Source organism: Bombyx mandarina, chromosome 17, assembly GCF_030267445.1.
Source record: "Bombyx mandarina strain Sakado chromosome 17, ASM3026744v2".
Lineage (NCBI taxonomy): Eukaryota > Metazoa > Arthropoda > Insecta > Lepidoptera > Bombycidae > Bombyx > Bombyx mandarina.
The window spans coordinates 6,295,832-6,317,651 of NC_143223.1; the positions used below are offsets into that span (position 1 = coordinate 6,295,832).

The following is a 21,820-nucleotide window of genomic DNA, read 5'->3' on the forward strand; positions in this document are numbered from 1 at the left end:
AGTCTGCTTTCAAATTAAATTAGATTGTTTTATGCAACGTGGACATGTGATGAGACGAAATGAAAATGAGGTTGGTAAGAGAGTGCTAACTATGAATGTGGAAGGATATAGAGGAAGAGGTAGACCTAAGAAGAAATTGATGTATTGCGTAAAAGACGATATGGGTAAGAGGGGAGTGAGCGAAGAAATGGTATATGATAGAAGAGTATGGAAGGAGAAAACTTGTTGCGCCGACCCCAGGTGACTGGGAGAAGGGTAGGATAATGATGATGATGATGATGATGTTTTCTGCAACGTCAGGCCGTTCTACAATGGTCACACACAGATCGATAAACTCGTCACTTCGACTGAAATACTCTACTCATCCGATAAAATATGACTTTAATTTATTCCAACAGCTCAGAAGATATTAAGATTATTTAAGATCTCCAGAGAAAATGTGCAATGAGATGGTCAGAGGGTGTTAAACTCCCTAACCATTTCATTGCGTTATCTTTATTATTTATTAGCTTTGTCTCCTTAAATTGATGTTAACCCGACATTTTGGCATTCTAATATTGTCTGTTACGTATCGATAACCTAGCTATTAAATTAAATAAAATATACTCTCGTGCTTTGTATATATATTATATTATGTAGTAAGATATTAGAAGAAAGTACATGTTATGTAGAAAGACACTATAGACTAGTTTCAATTCTGGTACCAATTCGGCATTTTCGGTACACATAGCAGCTTGGTGTCGTTGGGTCTAAAATATGTAACTCTGTTCAACGACTGTACTTATAATATACTTTTCACACCCATTATACCTATATGTTTATAGAACGACGGGTACTGATAATTTTAGTGATAAATAGCGCGTTATTCAATAACTTGAAATGATTATGCTGCTAAGTATCAAGTGTTACTGTGAAATCGATGATAATATCACCCGATAAATGTATCTGAATAAATATTTACACGCACTATAGAATTTAGATTGCTCGTATAACATTGAAGATATCAAACCCAAATAAACTATTTAAGGAATTAAACGAAAGTAAGCCTAATTATGACTTACAAAAGGCGGACGATGAGTCGTAGATAAGAAACGTCGAAGATCGAACTCAATGGCGTATATTAGAAGAGGCTTATATTCAGTAGTAGATGAGCACAGACAATAATGACGTCACGACCCAAAAATATAGATATGACACAGAATACGTTTAACACATATTATACCTTTTATTGTGTCACAGATAACGCAAATACCCGGTTGAAATGCTATCTATAAGCCACTCTCCTGATTTAAATATGCTTCCATTCAATGCTTTTAGCTCTATACTTGCATTTTCAGCGTAAATTGTATATATTATATGAATAAAGCACACGTGATTCCTGGAGTCTTGTGACGTCAGCTGGCATTCATAGTTGAATTGTCTGTACTAGTAAATGTGCCAATGATGTAAACGCCCGCGCCATTAACTATTATCATCTCAATTTGCTTCACATAATTTTTCATATTATTATAAAAGAATATAAGACGTGCCTCAAAGATTTCATTGCCGGGCAATAAAATATTAATCTTATTTTTTTGCCACTTTGTTATTCTGTTGTGACTTAATCACTAAACCGATCATCCTGACGTTAGATAATCATAATAAAGCAACATAAAGTACCTTTCATTTAATATTTCTAAAGCAAGATTATTTTCTACAATAACATAAGTGAAGCCACGTGCACAAACCAGTATTTGAATATTAAAATTGCCTCTTTTTATTGTATTTTCTGGGAGACTGGCTTCATATAAATTTGAAATTACATTGCATGTGTAATTAATTCGTAGGAGTTCAGCCTAAAAAAATACGGTATCAATCTATATATTAAGACGTGAAGCAAAAACTTTGTATCCCTTTTTACGAAAATTGCGCGGACGGAGGAGTATGAAATTTTCCACACTTTTAGAGAATATAGAGAAGAAGTGTACAATGCTAATATATTTTTAAATTATGCATAAAAGATACATTAAATCAATAAAGAAAACATTACATACACTACATACCATGTATTTGACGCACACACGCATGCATACTATTTATTGTCAAACGTTTGTTCTTGACGTCTGTTGTCAAATTGAGAATAGATTAAATAATGTTTGTCTTTGTTAATATTTTTTATAGTGTAGTCATGGCGAAATTTGTGATTATTGAAGTATAAAATACAATCATAATAGTGTACAAACTTACAATTCCAATTAATTATAGTCGAATTACGACTACTGCGGGACCTCTACTTTTTATAAAAGGGTGGTACGTCGTAACTAACACGCACTTCCGATCGACACAAATGGGAAGTACTACTGCCTCAGCTATTTCTTCCGCGAAGCAATAATGCGTTGCGGCTTGAAAAGTGCAGCCGTTTTACTATAGAGGATTTGAACCCAATGTGAGTGACAGCATTTACGTTGATAATTCTGTGGGTTCCGGTAACTACATGGGTTCAATTGGGATGTTAGCTCGTTCACTCATCTAAGCAATAGGTATAAAGAGATACACACAAAAAAAAATTGTTGATTTTAATAATTTTTTTTTTGCTTAGCTGGGTTGACGAGCTGACAGCACACCTAGTGTTAAGTGGTTACTGGAGCCCATAGATGTCTACGACGTAAATGCGCCTCCCACCTTGAGATATAAGTTCTAAGGTCTCAAGTATAGTTACAATGGCTGCCCCACCCTTCAAACCAAAACGCATTAGGTACTGCTTTACGGCAGAAATAGGTAAGGTGTTGGTACCTACCCGCACAGACCCACAAGAGGTCCCACCACCAGTAATTACTCAAATAATTATTTTCCGGTTTTGATTTTTATTACAGGATGTTAATCCTTCACCGTGGAAGTCAATCGTGAACATTTGTTGAGAACATATTTCATTAGAAAAATTGGTACCCGCCTGAAATTCGAACACCGGTGTATCACTCAACAACGAATGCACCGGACGTCTTATCCTTTAGGCCACGACGACTTAAAACTCCAATAATGTAACCCAAGGTGTAAAAAAATTACCTAAAATATTCTTTACATCGCGTGCCCCGCGAAAGCTATTGATGATAGAATAAAATAATGTACTACGACTTTGTAGAACACATTATTATTTACAAAAAGTGTCGCGACAGCATATGTCTAACTATTATAGTTATGCCGCAATAAGTGTTCTTTTATTTATAAAAAATAAAACAACGTGAAATATCCTTGAAATTTTTGTTAAAGACTCGAGCGGAGCCGGAGCGTGCCGCTAGTTATTATATAATTTTATTTCGTACAGCAAACAATATTGTTTTTTATATGTGTAGTAAGAAATTTTATATAATCGTACATAATAATATGTATGAACACTCGTACACATGAACGTGGCCACGAACAAAGACATTCGTGACACCAGTTTTAAACAACTCATAAATGCTTTGTAGCGTACATAACTTTGTAGTGAATAACTGGATAATCTTATTATTTTCTAAGCATAATAATATATATTATGTGTTATTGGTAAATTATTTCAATAGAAGATTAATGTTGATCATGCCTATCTGTCACAACTAGAGGTCCCGCAGTAGTCGAAATTCGACTATAATTTATTGGAATTGTAAGTTTGTACACCATTATGATTGTATTTCATACTTCTATAATCACAAATTTCGCCAAGACTACACTATAAAAAATATTAACAAAGACAAACAATATATTTTAATCTATTCTCAATTTGACAACAGACGTCAAGAACAAAAGTTTGACAATAAATTAAATAATATACATGCGTGTGTGCGTCAAATACATGTTATGTAGTGTGTGTAATGTTTTCGTTATTGATTTAATGTGTCTTATAAGCATTATTTTAAAAATATATTAGCATTGTGCACTTCTTCTCTATATTCTCTATAAGTGTGGAAAATTTCATACTCCTCCGTCCGCGCAATTTTCGTAAAAAGGGATACAAAGTTTTTGCTTCACGTATTAATAATATAAAGATTCATTTATTCTAATGTTAGTAAAGATCGAAGGGTGAAAGGCGGTGAAAGGTGAAGGGTTTAAGTGATATTTCACTTACTACGCGACGATTACCTTTGTAATTAAAGGTGCGTTTTAGTTGGTATTAACATCAACTGTTCGATGTTTTTTAAATTGAACTTCAATGAAGTTTAATCCATTGAGATAGCTGAGGAAGTTTTTTTTTATCACGATATTATATTTTTACAAATTTTAAACATTAAATGGTTCTCCTGTAAATTTGCACAAACTTCGCTTAAGCCAAATAGCATTTCACCTCTCGATATAATAAGAACCACGATTAACGTGCTAATCTCGCGTTTTTATTATTACTGTATTGTTTCCGACGTTTCCGAGAACATCACAGTTTTCGTGGACACGATTGTAGTAGATATGTCTATATATTAATACGTGCAGCAAAAACTTTGTATCCCTTTTTACGAAAATTGCGCGGACGGAGGAGTATGAAATTTTCCACACTTATAGAGAATATAGAGAAGAAGTGCACAATGCTAATATATTTTTAAATTATGCATAAAAGATACATTAAATCTATAAAGAAAACATTACACACACTACATACCATGTATTTGACGCACACACGCATGCATACTATTTATTGTCAAACGTTTGTTCTTGACGTCTGTTGTCAAATTGAGAATAGATTAAATATTGTTTGTCTTTGTTAATATTTTTTATAGTGTAGTCTTGGCGAAATTTGTGATTATAGAAGTATAAAATACAATCATAATAGTGTACAAACTTACAATTCCAATTAATTATAGTCGAATTTCGACTACTGCGGGACCTCTAGTTATGAATAATTTGTGAATTTAAATGCCCCGAGAAAATTCTTGTGACGATTCTTTTATGTCATTTCTATCATCGTACCATCATCATTACATCTATCTAGTTATATTTCACCCTACAGACGTCCACTGCTGGACATAAGCGTTAAGACCATACCAAAATTAAATAGGTAGGCAGCAGCTTGGCTCTGCGCCTGGCATTGCTGAGGTCCATGGGCGACGGTAACCACTCACCATCAGGTGGGCCGTATGCTCATCTGCCTACAGGGGCAATAAAAAAAAATCGTTTGTGTGTTTCATTATTGTTTTTAAATTACCTTTATATGTAATCGAATATACGACCAAACTGGAGATCGTGGTCATCGAAAGGGGGTACAGTCACTACCTGTTGCTGACTCATCAAGCCGTGTTTCAAAAATGATAAGTCATAGAGTTTTATTAATTAGGATCGTGAAGGGAAGTTCATATTAGATCCGCATTGTGCGTGATAAAAATAATAATAATCCGGAAACTTACTGTGGATGATCGCAGGCTTTAGGTAGTAGGGATATTTCGATGGCTGCCAGTACAGTTTAATAAATACAATAACAACACTTAATGTTAATCTAACGATTACTTAATTTAAGGCACAAAACATGATTAAGCTCTGTTTGGAATTCACAATTCCAAGGACAAGCAAAGTTGAATAAGCCTTTGAAAATCCCCAGTAAGGGTCGAGAGAGGGCTTAATGTCTCTCAAACCTTTAGCACGTTCCTCAAATATTCAAAGGCCTAAGCAAACAATTTAAACGTCAAATGGTCCTCCCCGTCACGATATTTCGATTGAGGATTAACATAATATATCAAAGTTATTGGCCTAAAGTTTTGGCCGGATATTTGGCATTATACTATTTGCAAGATGAGAATTTTCAATATTATAAACTGCTATGAGGGTACCGTAATCCTGGTACTTGTTTATTTTTTTTATTTTAACTGTATAGTAGTACTATATCATGAGCTGGCTAGGCAAATATAGGTAGACCTCTTTCAATACTTTCTTGAAGTTCTTATAACTTTATCTTTTAATTTAGCCTTACAGAACATTCTGGTTTTGTCTCCAAATCCAGTTTACTGCTTCATCTCCAACTTTTTATTCTCATTTTCGATGCTTTAGACATTTTACTATTTGTGATCTCGATCAGGATACAAGATATTTTAAAATTACATAAAGTACCTAATTACGACATTTCAGATAATTAACCTAATTCAACGAGTCACCGTAATTCGTTTTAACGCCTGAAATTCATTCACCGCAATCGAATAAAATCAGTCGCATAGTTATAAAACTGCAGCTGTAACTTTTTCAAATAGTAACTATCCAATTTTCGTACTAATTAAAGTTTTTGTGTTAATACATTGGTCGACAGAAATGACAACGCTGATTATTTTAAAAATATATTATGCACCAGGTGTTAATCAACTAAATGTTAAAATAAAGACAGACCTGTTGATTGACGCGAATACGCTGCCAGATCTCGAGTAGTGTTGAGATACAATCATAAATATTTAACGACTGCGAACATCCTTCATGACGATTACGCTAATCATTTAGTTAGATAACACACATCAACCCGTTTACATGTTATTCGGAGGGCTATCGCGACAAGAACGCACAGTTTTGGAAGTTTTTTTGTGGTGTTTCCGTAGTTTAGAGTACGCGTGATGCGGATAGACGCGCGGTCGTACTTTCGGATCGCCCAAGCGTTGGGCGGGAACTGAAATGAAAGTGCTCGCACGTGAACAGCGGCTCAGAGACTGGGCAAGTCTGCGCGGCCTGTTGCTGGGTTACGTACAACAAACCGTCCAATAATGAAACGTCGATGTCGTCACGAATTCGTATTCATATCTAAGAAACTTTCGTCGGATACCCGCTTAATGGTTTCGCTAAAGCGAACTATGTTGTTCGACTTAATAATTTGTCGAAGTAGCTTTTTTTTTGGTAAATGTCGATTTAAGATTTAACGAATATTAAGAAATTCTGTATTATTGATAATTATAATATTTCAACATATAATACGATATTAATTAATTAATCTAACTAATTCCAAATTTTTTTATTGGAAGATTTTTAATAAGGTTTGGAAAAAGTTTAATTGCATAAATAAAATGCATGTAAACTTTTTGGAACAATTCTCTTAAAAAATAAAGAAGATTTCAAATTAAAAGCGAATCGTTTGACATTTGAATTCATTACAGAAGAAAGTAAGGACGCAAAAACTCAACTAAAATATTAAAAGTTTGACAACAAAGGCACATCAGGACACAGGCACGATTTGAGAGGAACCCACAAGGAGGAGTTAAAATGCCGTTAGTAAATAACCATTTTAAATAACTTCTTTGAAGTGGTTAAGACAGATTGTTCGAGGGGGCGTATAATTGCTGCACGTGTAAATAATAGACGGATTTAGCCAACTGACATGTTAATAGGTAATTTACACATACATTGGATGAAAGAAACGTTCAATGTACACTCAAAATAATCATGTCTAAAATTTTGAAAACATTACGGTTTGCTTTAAAATATATAGAAGGGCTTTAATATCAGTATTCATATTTTCTGAAACAACGGATAGCTTTAGTCTCATGCTAATATTGCTTAAAATTCAAACTCCAAACACGGACATAATATTTGGATAGATATTTAAAATGCTATGTTGTTTGAAGGAATGAAAAATAGCTAATTGAGTATTTCATTGAAAATTGTTATTTTGATGTATGATATTCTTTGGAACGTATTTCCAAACAGTTCCTAATCTAAGGAATGCCTTCAGGGGTCGGTGCTCGGCCCCCTTTTGTGGAATACTGGGTATGACTGGGTTCCACAGGCACCGGACAGCGCCACCTGTCAATACCCATATCGTGGTTGGAAGCGTCCGTAACGGGGTCGGGGTGCAGTTGAAGTACCTCGGTATTATAGACAGTCGTTGGGCCTTCTGTGCTCACTTTCAGAACGGGGGGTGGTGAAATCAATGGCCCTATACGGAGCGCCCGCGGTCGAGGTCACCTTGAGTCCTGGAGGCGCTCGCCGCTGACTATCAGTGGCGGGCTGACCTTCGTGCCCGGGTCGTAGCGCGTCCCAGTCCCAGTGTGGTCAGAGTGCGGAGGGCCCAATCTTGACGGTCCGTGTTGGAGTCATGGTCCAGGCGGCTGGCCGATCCTTCAGCTGGTCGTAGGACTGTCAAGACGATTCAATCGGTCCTTGTGGATTGTGTGAATCGTAACAGAGGACGCCTCACTTTCCGGCTCATGCAGGTGCTTACTGGGCATGGTTGCTTCGTTGAGTTCCTGCACCGGATCGGAGCCGGGCCGACGACAGGGTGCCACCATTGTGGTTGTGACTTGGACACGGCTGAGCACACGCTCACGACATCGATGCTCGGTGTCGACGTGTCGTGGCTGTTTGGACGTAGGTTGTTCAGCGACAGGAGGTTTTAGTCAGTTCGACTCTGACATACCCCGCCCCCTAACCCCAGTGGAGGGCGGAAGTCCGGCGATTTCCTCCTGACAAAAAAATCTAAGGAATGCCTTACGACTTTTTTTTATTTTTTATTGCTCATATGGATGGACGAGCTCACAGCCCACCTGGTGTTAAGTGGTTACTGGAACCCATAGACATCTACAACGTAAATGCGCCACCCACCTCGAGATATAAGTTCTAAGGTCTCAGTATAGTTACAACGGCTACCCCACCCTTCGAACCGAAACGCATTACTGCTAGGACCGCGCTGTACAAAGTCATATTACATAATTGTTTATTACAATACCTATTGTTTATTACAATACCTACTGTTCCAGTTGGTTGTTTATCGTACATAGTGATATAATAGCTGGCCTCTTTGAGAATAAGGACTTTACAAGCATGATTTGAAACGATCTAAGAAATTGAGTTAGAGATGAATACTTATAATAATATTAATTGTCATCTTCATCACAATATCAACCACAGAAAACTCATTCGATTCCCCCGTAAAACACATATTCAAAAGTGATCATAGGGATTGCTTAGAAAATTGTAACTGCCAACTAAATCTTTCCTCCTAATTCCTTAATTTCCTTCCTTCCATGCGTTACTCCTTATTCATTGTTTTTTTTTGTAAGAGAGACTCCCGTACACTTTGCTCCACACCATATTTTTAGGGTTTTCGTATATATTTTACTTGACAAAAATTTAATCACTTTTTTTCATGTTTCAGACCGGATGATATATTAGAGAGTAAGGAGAAAGCCAAGTTGTTTTTTACGGCGCATTGGAAAGGTTTCGTCTGTTTAATTGTGCCCATCATTCTGATACCATTGGTTACACCATTTCCAGGAGAGGTCAGCTGGGTTTATATAAGATTTTTAAAAGAACATTTACACAATTTCAAACAGTAAGAGCACCATAATATAATGAGGATTGTTTTAATTGTCACGCTTTATTTATCTAGTTGCTCGCTTATATTTTCTAAGAAAAGGCAATCGTGATAATAATAACAATAATAATAGTTTTTTTGGTTGAGTGATTACTGTTGGTCTAGAGGCCTTTTCAGTTTCACCAGGACAGGTCGGCGAGTAAGGACTCAGCCAGGAGAATAAACATGAAATTCTAGACAAATTATGAACTAATTAATCAGGGCATAAAAAAATTAAGAATTAGGCACCTCCAGCCTGCTTATTTTTAGAAAACAATTGGGCTTTTTAGCATTTTTTTAGCATGTCCATAAACTCTTGTAACTAATAACGATAAGCCTGAGAGAAGAGTATAATTAGATAAAGAATAATTTGAAAAGGAGCAATTGATGATTTTAATATATTTTTATATAAACTGTACAGATAAAAAATTACAATTAAAAATCTACATTCATATTAGCAAAGACGATCCTGTTTTCATGAGTTTTCTTTCAGAAAATCTTTATATGTACTATATACATACCTCTTTGGAATATATACGTAATAAATTCTGATTTTTTAAGTAATAGGTTGGGGGAAAAGTTATTTCGCATTATAGTATGTATGGACTTGTAATAAAATCTCTTTGGCTATACTATTTGTATCTGGCTGGTTTTGGTATCATGAAAAGTTTAAATTTTAAAGCAGATAATTCCAAATTCAAATTAGGAAAATGTGTGATTTTTATTTATTTTTTGTACTGTCAAGATGAGTGAATCTAATGAAGAAATTCGGTATATTTTGAAATTTTATTACAAAAAACCTAAAAATGCAAAGCAAACCGCGAAAAAAATTTGCGATGTTTATGGACCTATAACCACCTATGACTTATGACCTTATAGTGCAGTGTCTGTGAGAGTAGCACAAATTTGGTTTAAGCGTTTCCACCCCGGAAATTTTGATGTCAAAGATGCATGTCGCTCTGGTTGCCCTATTACGGATAAAATGGATGCCATTTTTGTAAAAGTGGAGCAAGATCGGCATATCAGTAGTAGACGACGACGTAGCTGAAGAACTGGGAATTGACCACAAAACAGTTTTGGCGCATTTGAAAAAACTGGGTACACAAAAAAACTCGATATTTGGGTACCTCACGAGCTCACTGAAATAAACCTAATGAACCGTGTACTCATTTGTTATTCTTTATTACGACGTAATGAAACCGAACCATTTTTGAAAAAGCTGATAAATGGTGATGAAAGTGGATTACGTACGACAAGAACGTGCGAAGAAGGTCGTGTTCAAAGGCCAGTCAGGCTTCACAGACTATGGCGAAACCCGGGTTAACTCACAACAAGGTGATGCTGTGTGTGTGGCGGCATTGGAAGGGCATTATTCATTATGAGCTGTTACCACCAGGCATGACCATCGATTCTAAGCTCTGCGAACTGCGAATTGCGAAACAACTGATGAGGTTAAAGCAAGAAGTTGAGAGAAAGCAGCCGGAATTAATCAACAGAAGGGGTGTGGTTTTTCATTATGATAACGCTAGACCTCACACATCTTTAGCCACTCAGCAAAAATTAAGAGAGCTTGGCTAGGAGATGTTAATGCATCCGCTGTATAGTCCTGACCTTGCACCTTCAGATTTCCACCTGTTTTGGTCTCTTCAGAATTCTTCTGGCAGTGTCAGGTTAACATCACGAGAGGACTGCCAAAACCAATTGTCGCGGTATTTTGATCAGAAGCCCCAAAATTTCTATAGCATGAGATCATGTCCCTACCTACAAGATGGCAAAAAGTTATCGAGCAAAATGGTGCCTACGTACTTTAGTTAAATGTAAATAAACTGTAATAAAAAATGTTGTGAATTTTCTGCGAAGAAGCTTTTTCCCCAACCTGTTATAATCGTTACTATTATTAGAATAATATGAAAGTGATATAAAACAATTTGGCATTAAAATTAAAGGAAATGTTTTTGATCTGTCTTTTAAATGTTCATTAGTCTCAAAAGAAAACTAGTTAATCAAAGCTAGCATTTATGGTATGAAAAAGAGAACTCGATCAATGCACAACTTATATCGGTTAATGCATTGAAGCTTGTTATTTATTAATCTTCATATTCTTTCAGAAGCATCAATGGTGCGCTTACACATTATGTCTTATGGGTATTTATTGGGTGACGGAATGCATTCCTTTAGCTATAACGGCTTTTTTGCCGGTCATGATATTTCCGATGACAGGCGTCGCAACCACTAATGAAACGTGCAAAGCGTACATTAATGTAAGTCAATTTAGATTATTTAAAAAAGGTTTTCAATGACGTGTGACTTAATAAATAAAAAGATATACAGACGAGACTAAGCTATTACTCTTAATCGCGAAGAAGACGTCACGTGTATTGTTTTGAAAGTAAGCCCAAACGCTATTGAAACTTCCAGATCGTTTTCCAAAGTGCGTGGCTGAATTCACTTTAAAATATTGATTCCAGTAATCACTTCATGAGATTAGATCATGAGTTTTTCTCATAAAAGTTACATATTTTATTACTAGCGCGCTAAAAATGTATTCAGAGTTAGTTTTAACTTATTTGTCAACCAATAAATATGACAATGTGTACTGACATTTGTTTGATCAGTATTTTTTAAATAAATTACACAATGTGTTCTCTCTCTATCTCACTCGTTTTAATTGGAATCGTAAATATCCAATTGCAAAAAAATGTTTTCAAGTTTTTTTTTAAACAGTTTTTTTTTTGTTTTTTTCTGACATTCTTTTTTAGGATTCCATAATGATGTTTCTTGGAAGTATTATGCTAGCTTATGCTGTCGAGCAATGTGGCTTACACAAGCGTTTGGCTTATTGTGCAATCAAAGCAATTGGTTATTCTCATTACAAGTAAGATTTACAAAGTTTCTATCAAACTTGAATCAAAAGAGAGATGACTTTTTGATCTTGTTTTTCCGCGATTACATCTTTTTCTTTAATTTCTTCTTCTTGTAATCAGTATCGTTTCAGTTAATGCTTAGATTCTGCTAATGATTCATCTTGCAATCGTGAGTGAGAGAGTTTCTCCTATCTTTCTTTATCTTTATCTTTATCTTTATCTTTATCTTTATCTTTATCTTTATCTTTATCTTTATCTTTATCTTTATCTTTATCTTTATCTTTATCTTTAATCTTTTAGGCTCCTTCTAGCTATGTGCATTGTAACTACTTTTGTATCGCTCTGGATAACAAACACTGCTGCTACAACTATGATGGTGCCAATAAACTTTGCGATATTAAAAGTTTTTGAAGAAGTGCGTACCATTTTAATAACTTTAGTTTAGTTTTTTAGTAACCTTAGTTTATTTTAACAAGTTTAGTTATGTTTTTGGTTGCTATTTAGTGAATTGAAATTCAGGAAAATACAAATTTTTGGTTGTGTGACAAATCGTGCGTAAACGCACAGGTACCGTTGTCCTGCCTACTTATGTCACGAAGCAAGCATACGAAGAACATGACTCTTTGATCTGTAGGATGGGACAGTCGCTACAAAGTAAAGCGAAAACAAAATACAGACAGTAGTTTACACAACAGAAGTTAGACCTTTTCCTGAGGCTCCCTTCCCTTAAGTATTTGGGTTTTTCTCTTAGGTATTTTTTTACTGTAAAATTAACAATACAAACTTATGCGAGAACTTGGGTAGCGGAATTGCATAATTTATTATAATAAATATTCCTATTTTTCAGCAAAAGATATTGAATATGTATGATATAAATGCTGAAGGTGAAAAAGTAGCAAGCGACCTAACAACGTGCTATTTTTGTGCTGCTACCTTTTCAGCTACGATAGGTAAAGATTTACTTCTGAACGAAAAGTAATAATTGTAAACTTTCTTAGTTTTCCATTATTTGAATACAGCATTGAAGTTATTACATATTAAGCTAATTTACAATTCAAATTTAACGGTTTCTAATATCCGAACCGGACATAGACGAAGTGATATCCACAATAAAACCCATCAAAAAACACGATTTAACTTGCCACGCTGGATGCCAAAGTCAGAAATCACTTTGTATAATAATACTAGCTGACCCGGCAAACGTTGTGTTGCCTTAAATAAGACTTTTGGGAAATTCTACTGTATAAAAATTTTTATAACAAAACCTCATTCAACCACATGATACCATAATAATATTATAAAAACCAAAAAAAAAATTCCCAAAAATAAAATTAAAAATAAATGTTTGGGGTGGACAGCCCTTAACATTTAGGGGTATGAAAAATAGATAGTAGCCGATTCTCAGATCTACTGAACATACTATTGATACACAAATAAAACCAAAAAAACAGGGCTGAAAAATGTATAGTGAGTAACACAGGATTCCGGCTATGACCTCATCCCTACTACATGATGTTTGCTGGATAAGTGGTGACACCTGGCGGGGATAACTGATCGATTGATAGTTGATCAGTAGTCGACCGGCAAGGGCGGGAGATCAAATTGAATTTAAAAAAAAAACATAATTAAAGGAGCTTGAAATTATAAACTCTGAATAAGAATTTATCGTACTACAACTATAATATTTGATCGCCATCTTGCAACCTTATTGCGGATCTGTGCATAGAATTAAAAAAAAACGGGATGAAAAAATAGGGGCTAATCGTATAAGAGTGAAAATTGAGAGTAATATGATTTTTTTTATTTTAAGTCATGACAAAATAATAAAAAAACTTGCCAAAAAAATTTAAGTTTATAATTAACAAATAAAAAATAGGCGTTGATCATAGAGGGATGTAACATCAGATTTTTTATTTTAATTCATGACAAAATAAAAATAAAAATCTTGCCAAAAAAATTAAAGTTTATAGTTAACAAATAAAAAATAGGGGTTGATCGTAGAGGGGTGAAAATTTCAGAGTAATATGAAATTTTTTATTTTAAGTCATGACAAAATAAAAACAAAATTCTTGCATAAAAGTTCAAAGTTTTTAATTAGCAAATAAAAAATAAAGGGTTGATCGTAGAGGGGTGAAAATTTAGGGTTGTATGTATTTTTGTATGCTGTATCATAAAAAAATAAAAACAAAAAAAAATGTCCAAAAAACAAAATCAAAATTTAGGGGTGGACCACCCTTAACATTTAAGGGGATGAAAAATAGATGTTGTTTGATTCTCAACCCTGGCCGATATGCACGCTAAGATTCACGAAAATCGGTCAAGCCGCTTCGGAGGAGTTCAATAACGCACCCCATGACACGAGAATTTTATATATTAGATTTTATATATTAGAAGTTAGATTCTTTCTATGATTTGGTTCTAGGTTCCATAAATTAGTGCTTCATGCATGGTTCAAGGAATCTCTCTTGATAAATCTCTTTTTCTATTTCTTCATTTATCTTCGGACGATATTCTTTTATGATTACGAATTTGGGAAATTCGATTTTAACGAATTCACATACAAAATAAAAATATGAAACATTTCACAATTAATTATCGTTTACTTTTGCATTTCAGGAGGTATCGGCACTTTGGTGGGCACAGCGACTAATTTGGTTTTCAAAGGACTATTTATGGCGTAATAAATATTTTACTCTCGTAATATTGGCGTAACGGAAACGGAACAAAGTCGAAAGTCTGTCCAACTCTTAATCAACAGAGACTGGTTTATTAACACTTTGATCTCCTCCAGCTAGTGTAGCGCTTCTCTATAACAGTATCTTCGCCTATTTTTTCTGCTCAACTTTAACTTACCTTACTAGTGCTCAGACTTTTCGTAAGCCATCATTAGTACTTACATCATTTTACTGGTGGTAGGACCTCTGGTGAGTCCGCGCGGGTGGGTACCGCCACCCTGCCTATTTCTGCCGTGAAGCAGTAATGCGTTTCGGTTTGAAGGGTGGGGCAGCCGTTGTAACCACACTTGAGACCTTAGAACTTATATCTCAAGGTGGGTGGTGCATTTACGTCGTAAATGTCTATGGGCTCCAGTAACCACTTAACACAGGTGGGCTGTGAGCTCGTCCACTTATCTAGCAATAAAAAGTGCTTCTGTATAGTGCCGACCAAAAATACACGATCCGTGATGCTTGCTATTAGAAGCTATTTACATAATATGTACGTGACTGAAGACCAAAAATTTACTGATCGTTTTTCTAAATTTGAGATTTTCACCTTGTATCTTAATAATTTAGCTACTAGCATTTGTGTTTAAAATGTTGTTGGCTCCAGTAATTGTTCAGTAGAAGGCAAGTCTCACCCATTTACGTCAATTTATAAGTTATTGTAATTACTTGGAAAAAGCCTGACTTCCAAGGTGGCTTTTTTGTTACTACCTCGAATAAAATATCTTAAATAATAAAATATCTAAATTTCAGTGCGTATCCTACTGCTCCGGAGTATTTGTCATTTCCATTGTTCTCTGCTTTCTCAATACCAATGATGATACTACTGGAAGCCTCTACTTACTTATATTTGACTATTGTTTACTTCGGCTTCCTAAGGTTTTTTTTTTTTTTTTTTTTTTTTAACTGATTGAATTTAATTTGTATTATAATATATCCTGTGCTTTTGCTCATATATGGTTAGTATCTGTAGTTGAAATTGTTAAGCTATTAAAAAAAAAACAAAAGTTATTGGTAAATTGGTAAATTACACTTGATATAAACTCTCAAAATATCAAATCATTTGATTTTACATACTATACATAATTAATATTATGGGTACGAATATCATTGCTTGTTTACACTCATAATTCACGCTCGTGACAGTGAGGTAAAAATTATTTGAAAATTCAGGCCAAATAGTGCTGCGGCTAAGGCTGCTCAAATTACGGAAAAAGCCAAGGAGGCTGCAAGAAATGCTATCGAGGAAGATTGCAAGAGAATTGGGACTATCACGTTTTGGGAAATCGTAAGTTCGAAATTCATATAACATTTTCAAAAATACATATTGATGTATATCGTCTATAGCAATTACAGTGTCCTGCAGTTGTACAGCTTTACGATTATTACATGACGTGGGTTTAGATATCTTGGAATAATACACTGATGTTTTTCAAAAATGCTTAGCTTAAGCGATGAGAAAGAGACTTAAATATATTTTAATGCGTAGCATTCCTAACATTGCCATCAGCAATAATACATCAGTACTGAGTAACAAGAATCTTCTAAAAACTTTTTTACTATTTAAGTAGTATTTCCAAGGACAACTACTAAATAAAATTTTAATATCAATCGATAGCTATTAGTGGTAATTTAAAGAAATAATGAAGTTTATTCTATTATATATATATCATAAGACCGTCAATTAATTTCAGATGGTTGTGCTATTATTTGGAGGTGCCATGATATGTTTCTTCTGTCGATCTCCGCAAGTATTTCCCGGATGGGGTGATAAGATTGCAGCACATTTTGGTGTGGAGAGCAAATTGTTCGTAATAATCATAATAATATAAATTTGTTAGTTCATGCATAACATTTTTAGCATATTTTTAATTTATTCGAAAACGTAACACTTGTTGAGTTTATTACATATTTTTCACACTAAATTTTATCACTTTGTAATTGGGAGTCGTTATGCATTAATATCACCAATTTTACTAAAAATACGTTGCCACGCTATATGTAGCTACATATATTGAACAGTAAGTAGTCGATTTTCTTTATTTCTTTCGTTATGAATTTCAATAACTTTGAAAATCATTACAGCAGACAAATATTGATTACCAATCTACGTTATCAAAAACCATATTACTGGTTCCATTTCAGTACATATTTATTTTGAACGTGTCTTTAGTTAAATAAAACTATATTTAAAAAAATTACAGTAACTGCTAAAAGTAGAAACCTGTACAGATGTAGTGAGAAATTAATTTCCTTCGAGAAAACTCGATCTTTATCGGAATACGATGACACCCAAACTGTCAATGAATGATCGTAATAAAAGAGTGCATTTTCATATCCATTATTATGGAACTTTATCGTTTAGTTTAAAATGACAAAATGAATAATGTCATTGTATAATTAGAGATGTTACAACCATAACAGTTATTTCTTATAACAGGATATTTACCAGTGTACTAAACGAAATGAGTTCCCGATATTTTTAAGTAATAATTGTTATGATCGTGACCATGTTAGTTTAAAATCATAATTATGTTACAACCACCTTCTGTAACTTTGAAAATACTCAGTTTTATTGTCATTAGTAAACAAAACATTATCTCCACTTTAAAACATAATTAAAAGTACAACAAAATAAAGCTTATTGGGAAATATTTACAATAGTAAAACAACGCCTGCCTAAATTTTGTCATTGGCGTCCCTCTCGTACCTAAGTAAATAACCTGCGTCTGAGAGGGATGCAATCGACATAAAAGGCTTTTATACTAAGGTCGTTAGTATACTTATAGGTACCTAACATTAAAATTTTACCTACTGCATATTTGGATCTATGTTTTCATTATTTTCCATTTCACAATCTGAGTAACAGTCAGACACTATCGTCAGATTCTTCAGTGCTTTCATTGACGTTAATAACAATCCTTTGCTGTTGCTATCAATTGCTATTTTTGAATTTGCTATTTTCCGATATGAAGTACAGGTAAATATGAAATATAATTCTTGGACTGGATTTTTTAACCGTTTTCGAGGTTTCGACATGGCTATACCTTTTTATAAGTAATCTGAAAATATAATTAAAACGATAGTTAATATTTTGATTGCGTATTACCACTCTACTTAGTCTAGCCATAAATACTGTTACAATTAAAAATTTAAAAAATCTTACATTTGAATTTGGAATCTGTCATTTTTATATGATTGCTCATTGGGTTCTCTCATTTTGGCGCCAATACATTGTACAATATTTTGCGATATTAAAACGGAGTGGGGTGATAAAGAGAACCGAATCGTTGTGATTGCATTACACAAAGTAGGTATGGCGCCAAACGTAATTTTGAAAACTCTCCCATATGCTTGGTATTAGTAAAATGTTTGTGTACCGGGCTATTAATAGGTCCAATGAGACCTCCTCTGCTTGTGACAGAAAAAGATCTGGCCATCCACGTAGTGTTCGTTCGAAAAAGGTGGTTAAAGCAGTAAGGGAAAGAATTCGAAGAAATCTTGTCTGAAAGCAAAAGATTTTATCTCGGGAGATGAAGATAGCACCTAGAACCATGTCGCGTGTTTTGAAAGATGACTTAGGACTTGCAGCCTATAAGAGACGTACTGGTCATTTCTTAACTGATAATTTAAAAGAGAATAGGGTGGTAAAATCGACACAACTGAAGCGGTACGCAAAGGGAGGTCATAGAAAAATATTGTTTACGGATGAGAATTTTTTTACAATTGAGCAACATTTTAACAAACAAAATGACCGTATTTATGCTCAAAGCTCTAAGGAAGCTTCCCAATTAGTCGACAGAGTGCAACGTGGGCACTATCCGACTTCAGTGATGGTTTGGTGGGGTATTAGCTATGAAGGAGTGACTGAGCCATATTTTTGTGAAAAAGGTATCAAAACATCGGCACAAGTGTATCAAGATACCATTCTTGGGAAGGTAGTGAAGCCCCTTAACAACACCATGTTCAATAATCAAGAATGGTCCTTCCAGCAAGACTCGGCGCCAGGTCATAAAGCTCGGTCTACGCAGTCTTGGTTGGAAACGAACGTTTCGGACTTCATTAGAGCTGAAGATTGGCCGTCGTCTAGTCCCGATTTTAATCCGCTGGATTATGATTTATGGTCAGTTTTAGAGAGTACGACTTGCTCTAAACGCCATGATAATTTGGAGTCCCTAAAACAATCCGTACGATTGGCAGTGAAAAATTTTCCCATGGAAAGAGTGGGTGCTTCTATTGATAACTGGCCTCAACGTTTAAACGACTGTATTGCAGCCAATGGAGACCACTTTGAATAAGCTTATTATACTTTAAATTGTTTTATATTTATGTATTAAACTAACACACTGTAAAAGTAATAAATGTTATTTGCAATATAATTTTATGTATTTTTAATTGTAATAGTATTTATGACCAGACTAAGTATATACATATATATATATTGGTCTGCTGATGCGACTTACCCCTACGGCTATAAGATGGGTACTGAAGCTATTTCAGAGAGCACGATAAATACGAACTTTTCTGAAAAAATACGAAGGAAAATCTTTTCTCACTATATCTATACTGTGACTGTAAACTGGGAATTAGGTACCCCCCACTCTGCCTATTTCTGGCGTGAATACGTTTCGGTTTGAAACGTGGTGCAGCTGTTGTGCTGTAAAAACTAAGAATTCGCAACTCGTGTTTCAAGGTGGATGACGGCATTTTCGTTGTTGACATACGTGCTCCAGTAACCAATTAGGACCAGGTAGACCATGAGCTCGTTCAGACATCTATGAAATCAAATAAACAAGAATTAATTTTTATTTTTCAGCGTTCGAGACTCAGCCCTAGCGATGCTTGTTACATTCCTTATGTTTCTACTTCCATCAACGCTCACTTTCTTTCAAAATTGGAAAGCAAAATGTGAGTTGTATTTGAAGTTTTTTTTTTCGCTTATATTATATAATTATTATGGTATTTGAATGGCTTCCGGTTTTGAAATTCTTGGTGCTATCAAAAACACATTCCTGTCACAGAAATCTTGTGGCTTTCTATATAAAATATTATGTACATATTTTTATACCCATATTCGTTGTATTTGATTCGGTTAATTCTTGAACGAACAGATAATAAATGTGATCATGATGCTGACTTTTTAATTCAATTTTTCTCTCTCTAATATTAAGATTTATAATGTTTAGTCCTTTCTTCGTGCTTATCATATTATTACTGAATTTAAAAAACAATTTTAGTTCACGAGGATCTTCCAAAGTCTCGAGTTTCTTCAGTACTTGATTGGCCAGAACTAAGGGCTCACATGCCGTTTAGCTACATGTTCCTCTTGGGTAAAAGCTTTTATATGATTCTGAAGTATACACTTGCTTAAGATACAATTCTAAAATTTTATTTTTATAGGTGGCGGCTTTGCTCTTTCCATGGCAGCAAAATCATCGGGCTTAAACGAGAAAATTGGAAACTATCTTCAGGGGCTGAAAGTGCTGCCGAATTTCATAAATTTGCTTTTGATTATTATAGTTGTAGTTTTCGTCACGAACTTTGCATCTAACGTGGCCGTTTGTAATGTTTTCGCTCCTATTGCTATGCAACTGGTGAGGTTATCGGATAATTTTTTTGTTTTTGTAAACTTGGAACCGGTTCGAAAGTTATTTTTTTTTTTACTTTTAGGCTAAAGAAATAAACCAGAATCCATTGTGGTACGACATAGCGGCAGGCTTCGCGGCTTCGTACTGTTTCATGATCCCAGTTGGCACACCTGGTAATTTAATTGTGCAAAGTGCTGTGAATATGCCGATGCAGAAAATGGTAATAAATTATTAAGTACTAAATGAAACTTCGGTTTTTGAACTCTTCTGAACTCTGCCTGCTTAATGTCTCTTTTTTTTTAATACACAATGTAAAAAGTAATGAAATTAAACTATAGCCCCTATGTCGAGAACTATGCATTGATCAAGGTTCTACTACTTACTGTTGCCACGCCTTTAAAAAAATATTTTATCAATTCTAATAATATTATTTAATATTGGAACAGTACTTTGTTTTTTATAATATTGCAGATAAAAGCAGGTTTCGGTCCCACTGTATCGACGGTCATCATATCTTGGTTGTGCATTTACTTCTGGGGTCCTGTTATTTGGCCGGACTTACATCAAATGCCAAAATGGATTAAAGATGCAAAACCTTAACTTGAAACCTTATTTTTTTATTCAGATTTCAATAACATTTATTTTAATATCATTTTGTTTTATAACAAAAAAGAAATGTTTTATTTGTGTAAGACAAAAAATGTGCATTGATATTAAAGATCGGAGCTAGCTCTCGGAACGTGTTTTTTTGTACTTGCCTTTTATATCTTATGATCCAAATGTACGTTACTTTCTTTGAGGCAGCGATGGGTAGAATAGAATTTACTGGATGAATTTAGCAGTGTAAAACAAATGTTAAATTACAGCCTAATAAATGTGCTAAAGAAATATACGTTTATAATCAAACCACGTATGACATTTTCGTTGTTTTAGTCCAATCTATATAAAAATGAATTGCTGTTCGTTAGTCTCGCTAAAACTCGAGAACCGCTGGACCGGTTTGGCTAATTTTGGTCTTGAATTATTTGTGAAAGTCCAGAGAAATTTTAAAAGATAGATAAATATGAAAATGCTCGGAATTTAAAAATAACAATTTTGTTTTTCCTTTGATGTGTCCCCCGTCGGACGGAGTCCTTTTGTTTGTTTTTAGTTTATACAAAAGTTTAGGTCTTTTATCTATTGATTGAGGAACTACGAAGTCTGCCGAATCAGCTAGTCTAATAATAAAAATGAAAGGCACCGTTATGACTCAACGTTTATGTCCCATTAACATTTATGTAGTTCCAGAAAATGTGGTTTTCTGTAATCTAAATCTTATTGAATATTGGCATTGGTACATATTTGTATGGTATGCTAAAAGTTTAAAGGCCTCTCTACTTACAAAAA

The 21,820-nt window shown here is 34.5% G+C and overlaps 2 protein-coding genes across 2 annotated transcripts in view; one reads left to right on the forward strand and one right to left on the reverse strand.

Moving 5' to 3' along the window:
• Positions 1–6,625, reverse strand: part of LOC114253209 (uncharacterized) — a 60,664-nt gene extending 54,039 nt beyond the window's left edge. The window contains exon 1 of the mRNA XM_028187997.2: positions 6,313–6,625. The gene's annotated coding sequence lies outside the window, so the exon portion shown is untranslated. The remainder of the gene's footprint in view (positions 1–6,312) is intronic.
• Positions 6,626–7,070: 445 nt separating this feature from the next.
• LOC114253383 (protein I'm not dead yet) lies at positions 7,071–21,154 on the forward strand. The gene is made up of 15 exons (XM_089734229.1): positions 7,071–7,175; positions 9,062–9,185; positions 11,368–11,520; positions 12,019–12,134; positions 12,424–12,538; positions 12,971–13,073; positions 14,740–14,800; positions 15,600–15,725; positions 16,020–16,134; positions 16,541–16,653; positions 19,663–19,754; positions 20,084–20,176; positions 20,247–20,440; positions 20,517–20,654; positions 20,906–21,154. Exons 1-15 carry the CDS (start codon positions 7,171–7,173, stop codon positions 21,032–21,034), a joined length of 1,677 nt encoding a protein of 558 aa, XP_089590355.1. The 5' UTR covers positions 7,071–7,170; the 3' UTR covers positions 21,035–21,154.
• The last annotated feature ends 666 nt before the right edge of the window (positions 21,155–21,820 follow it).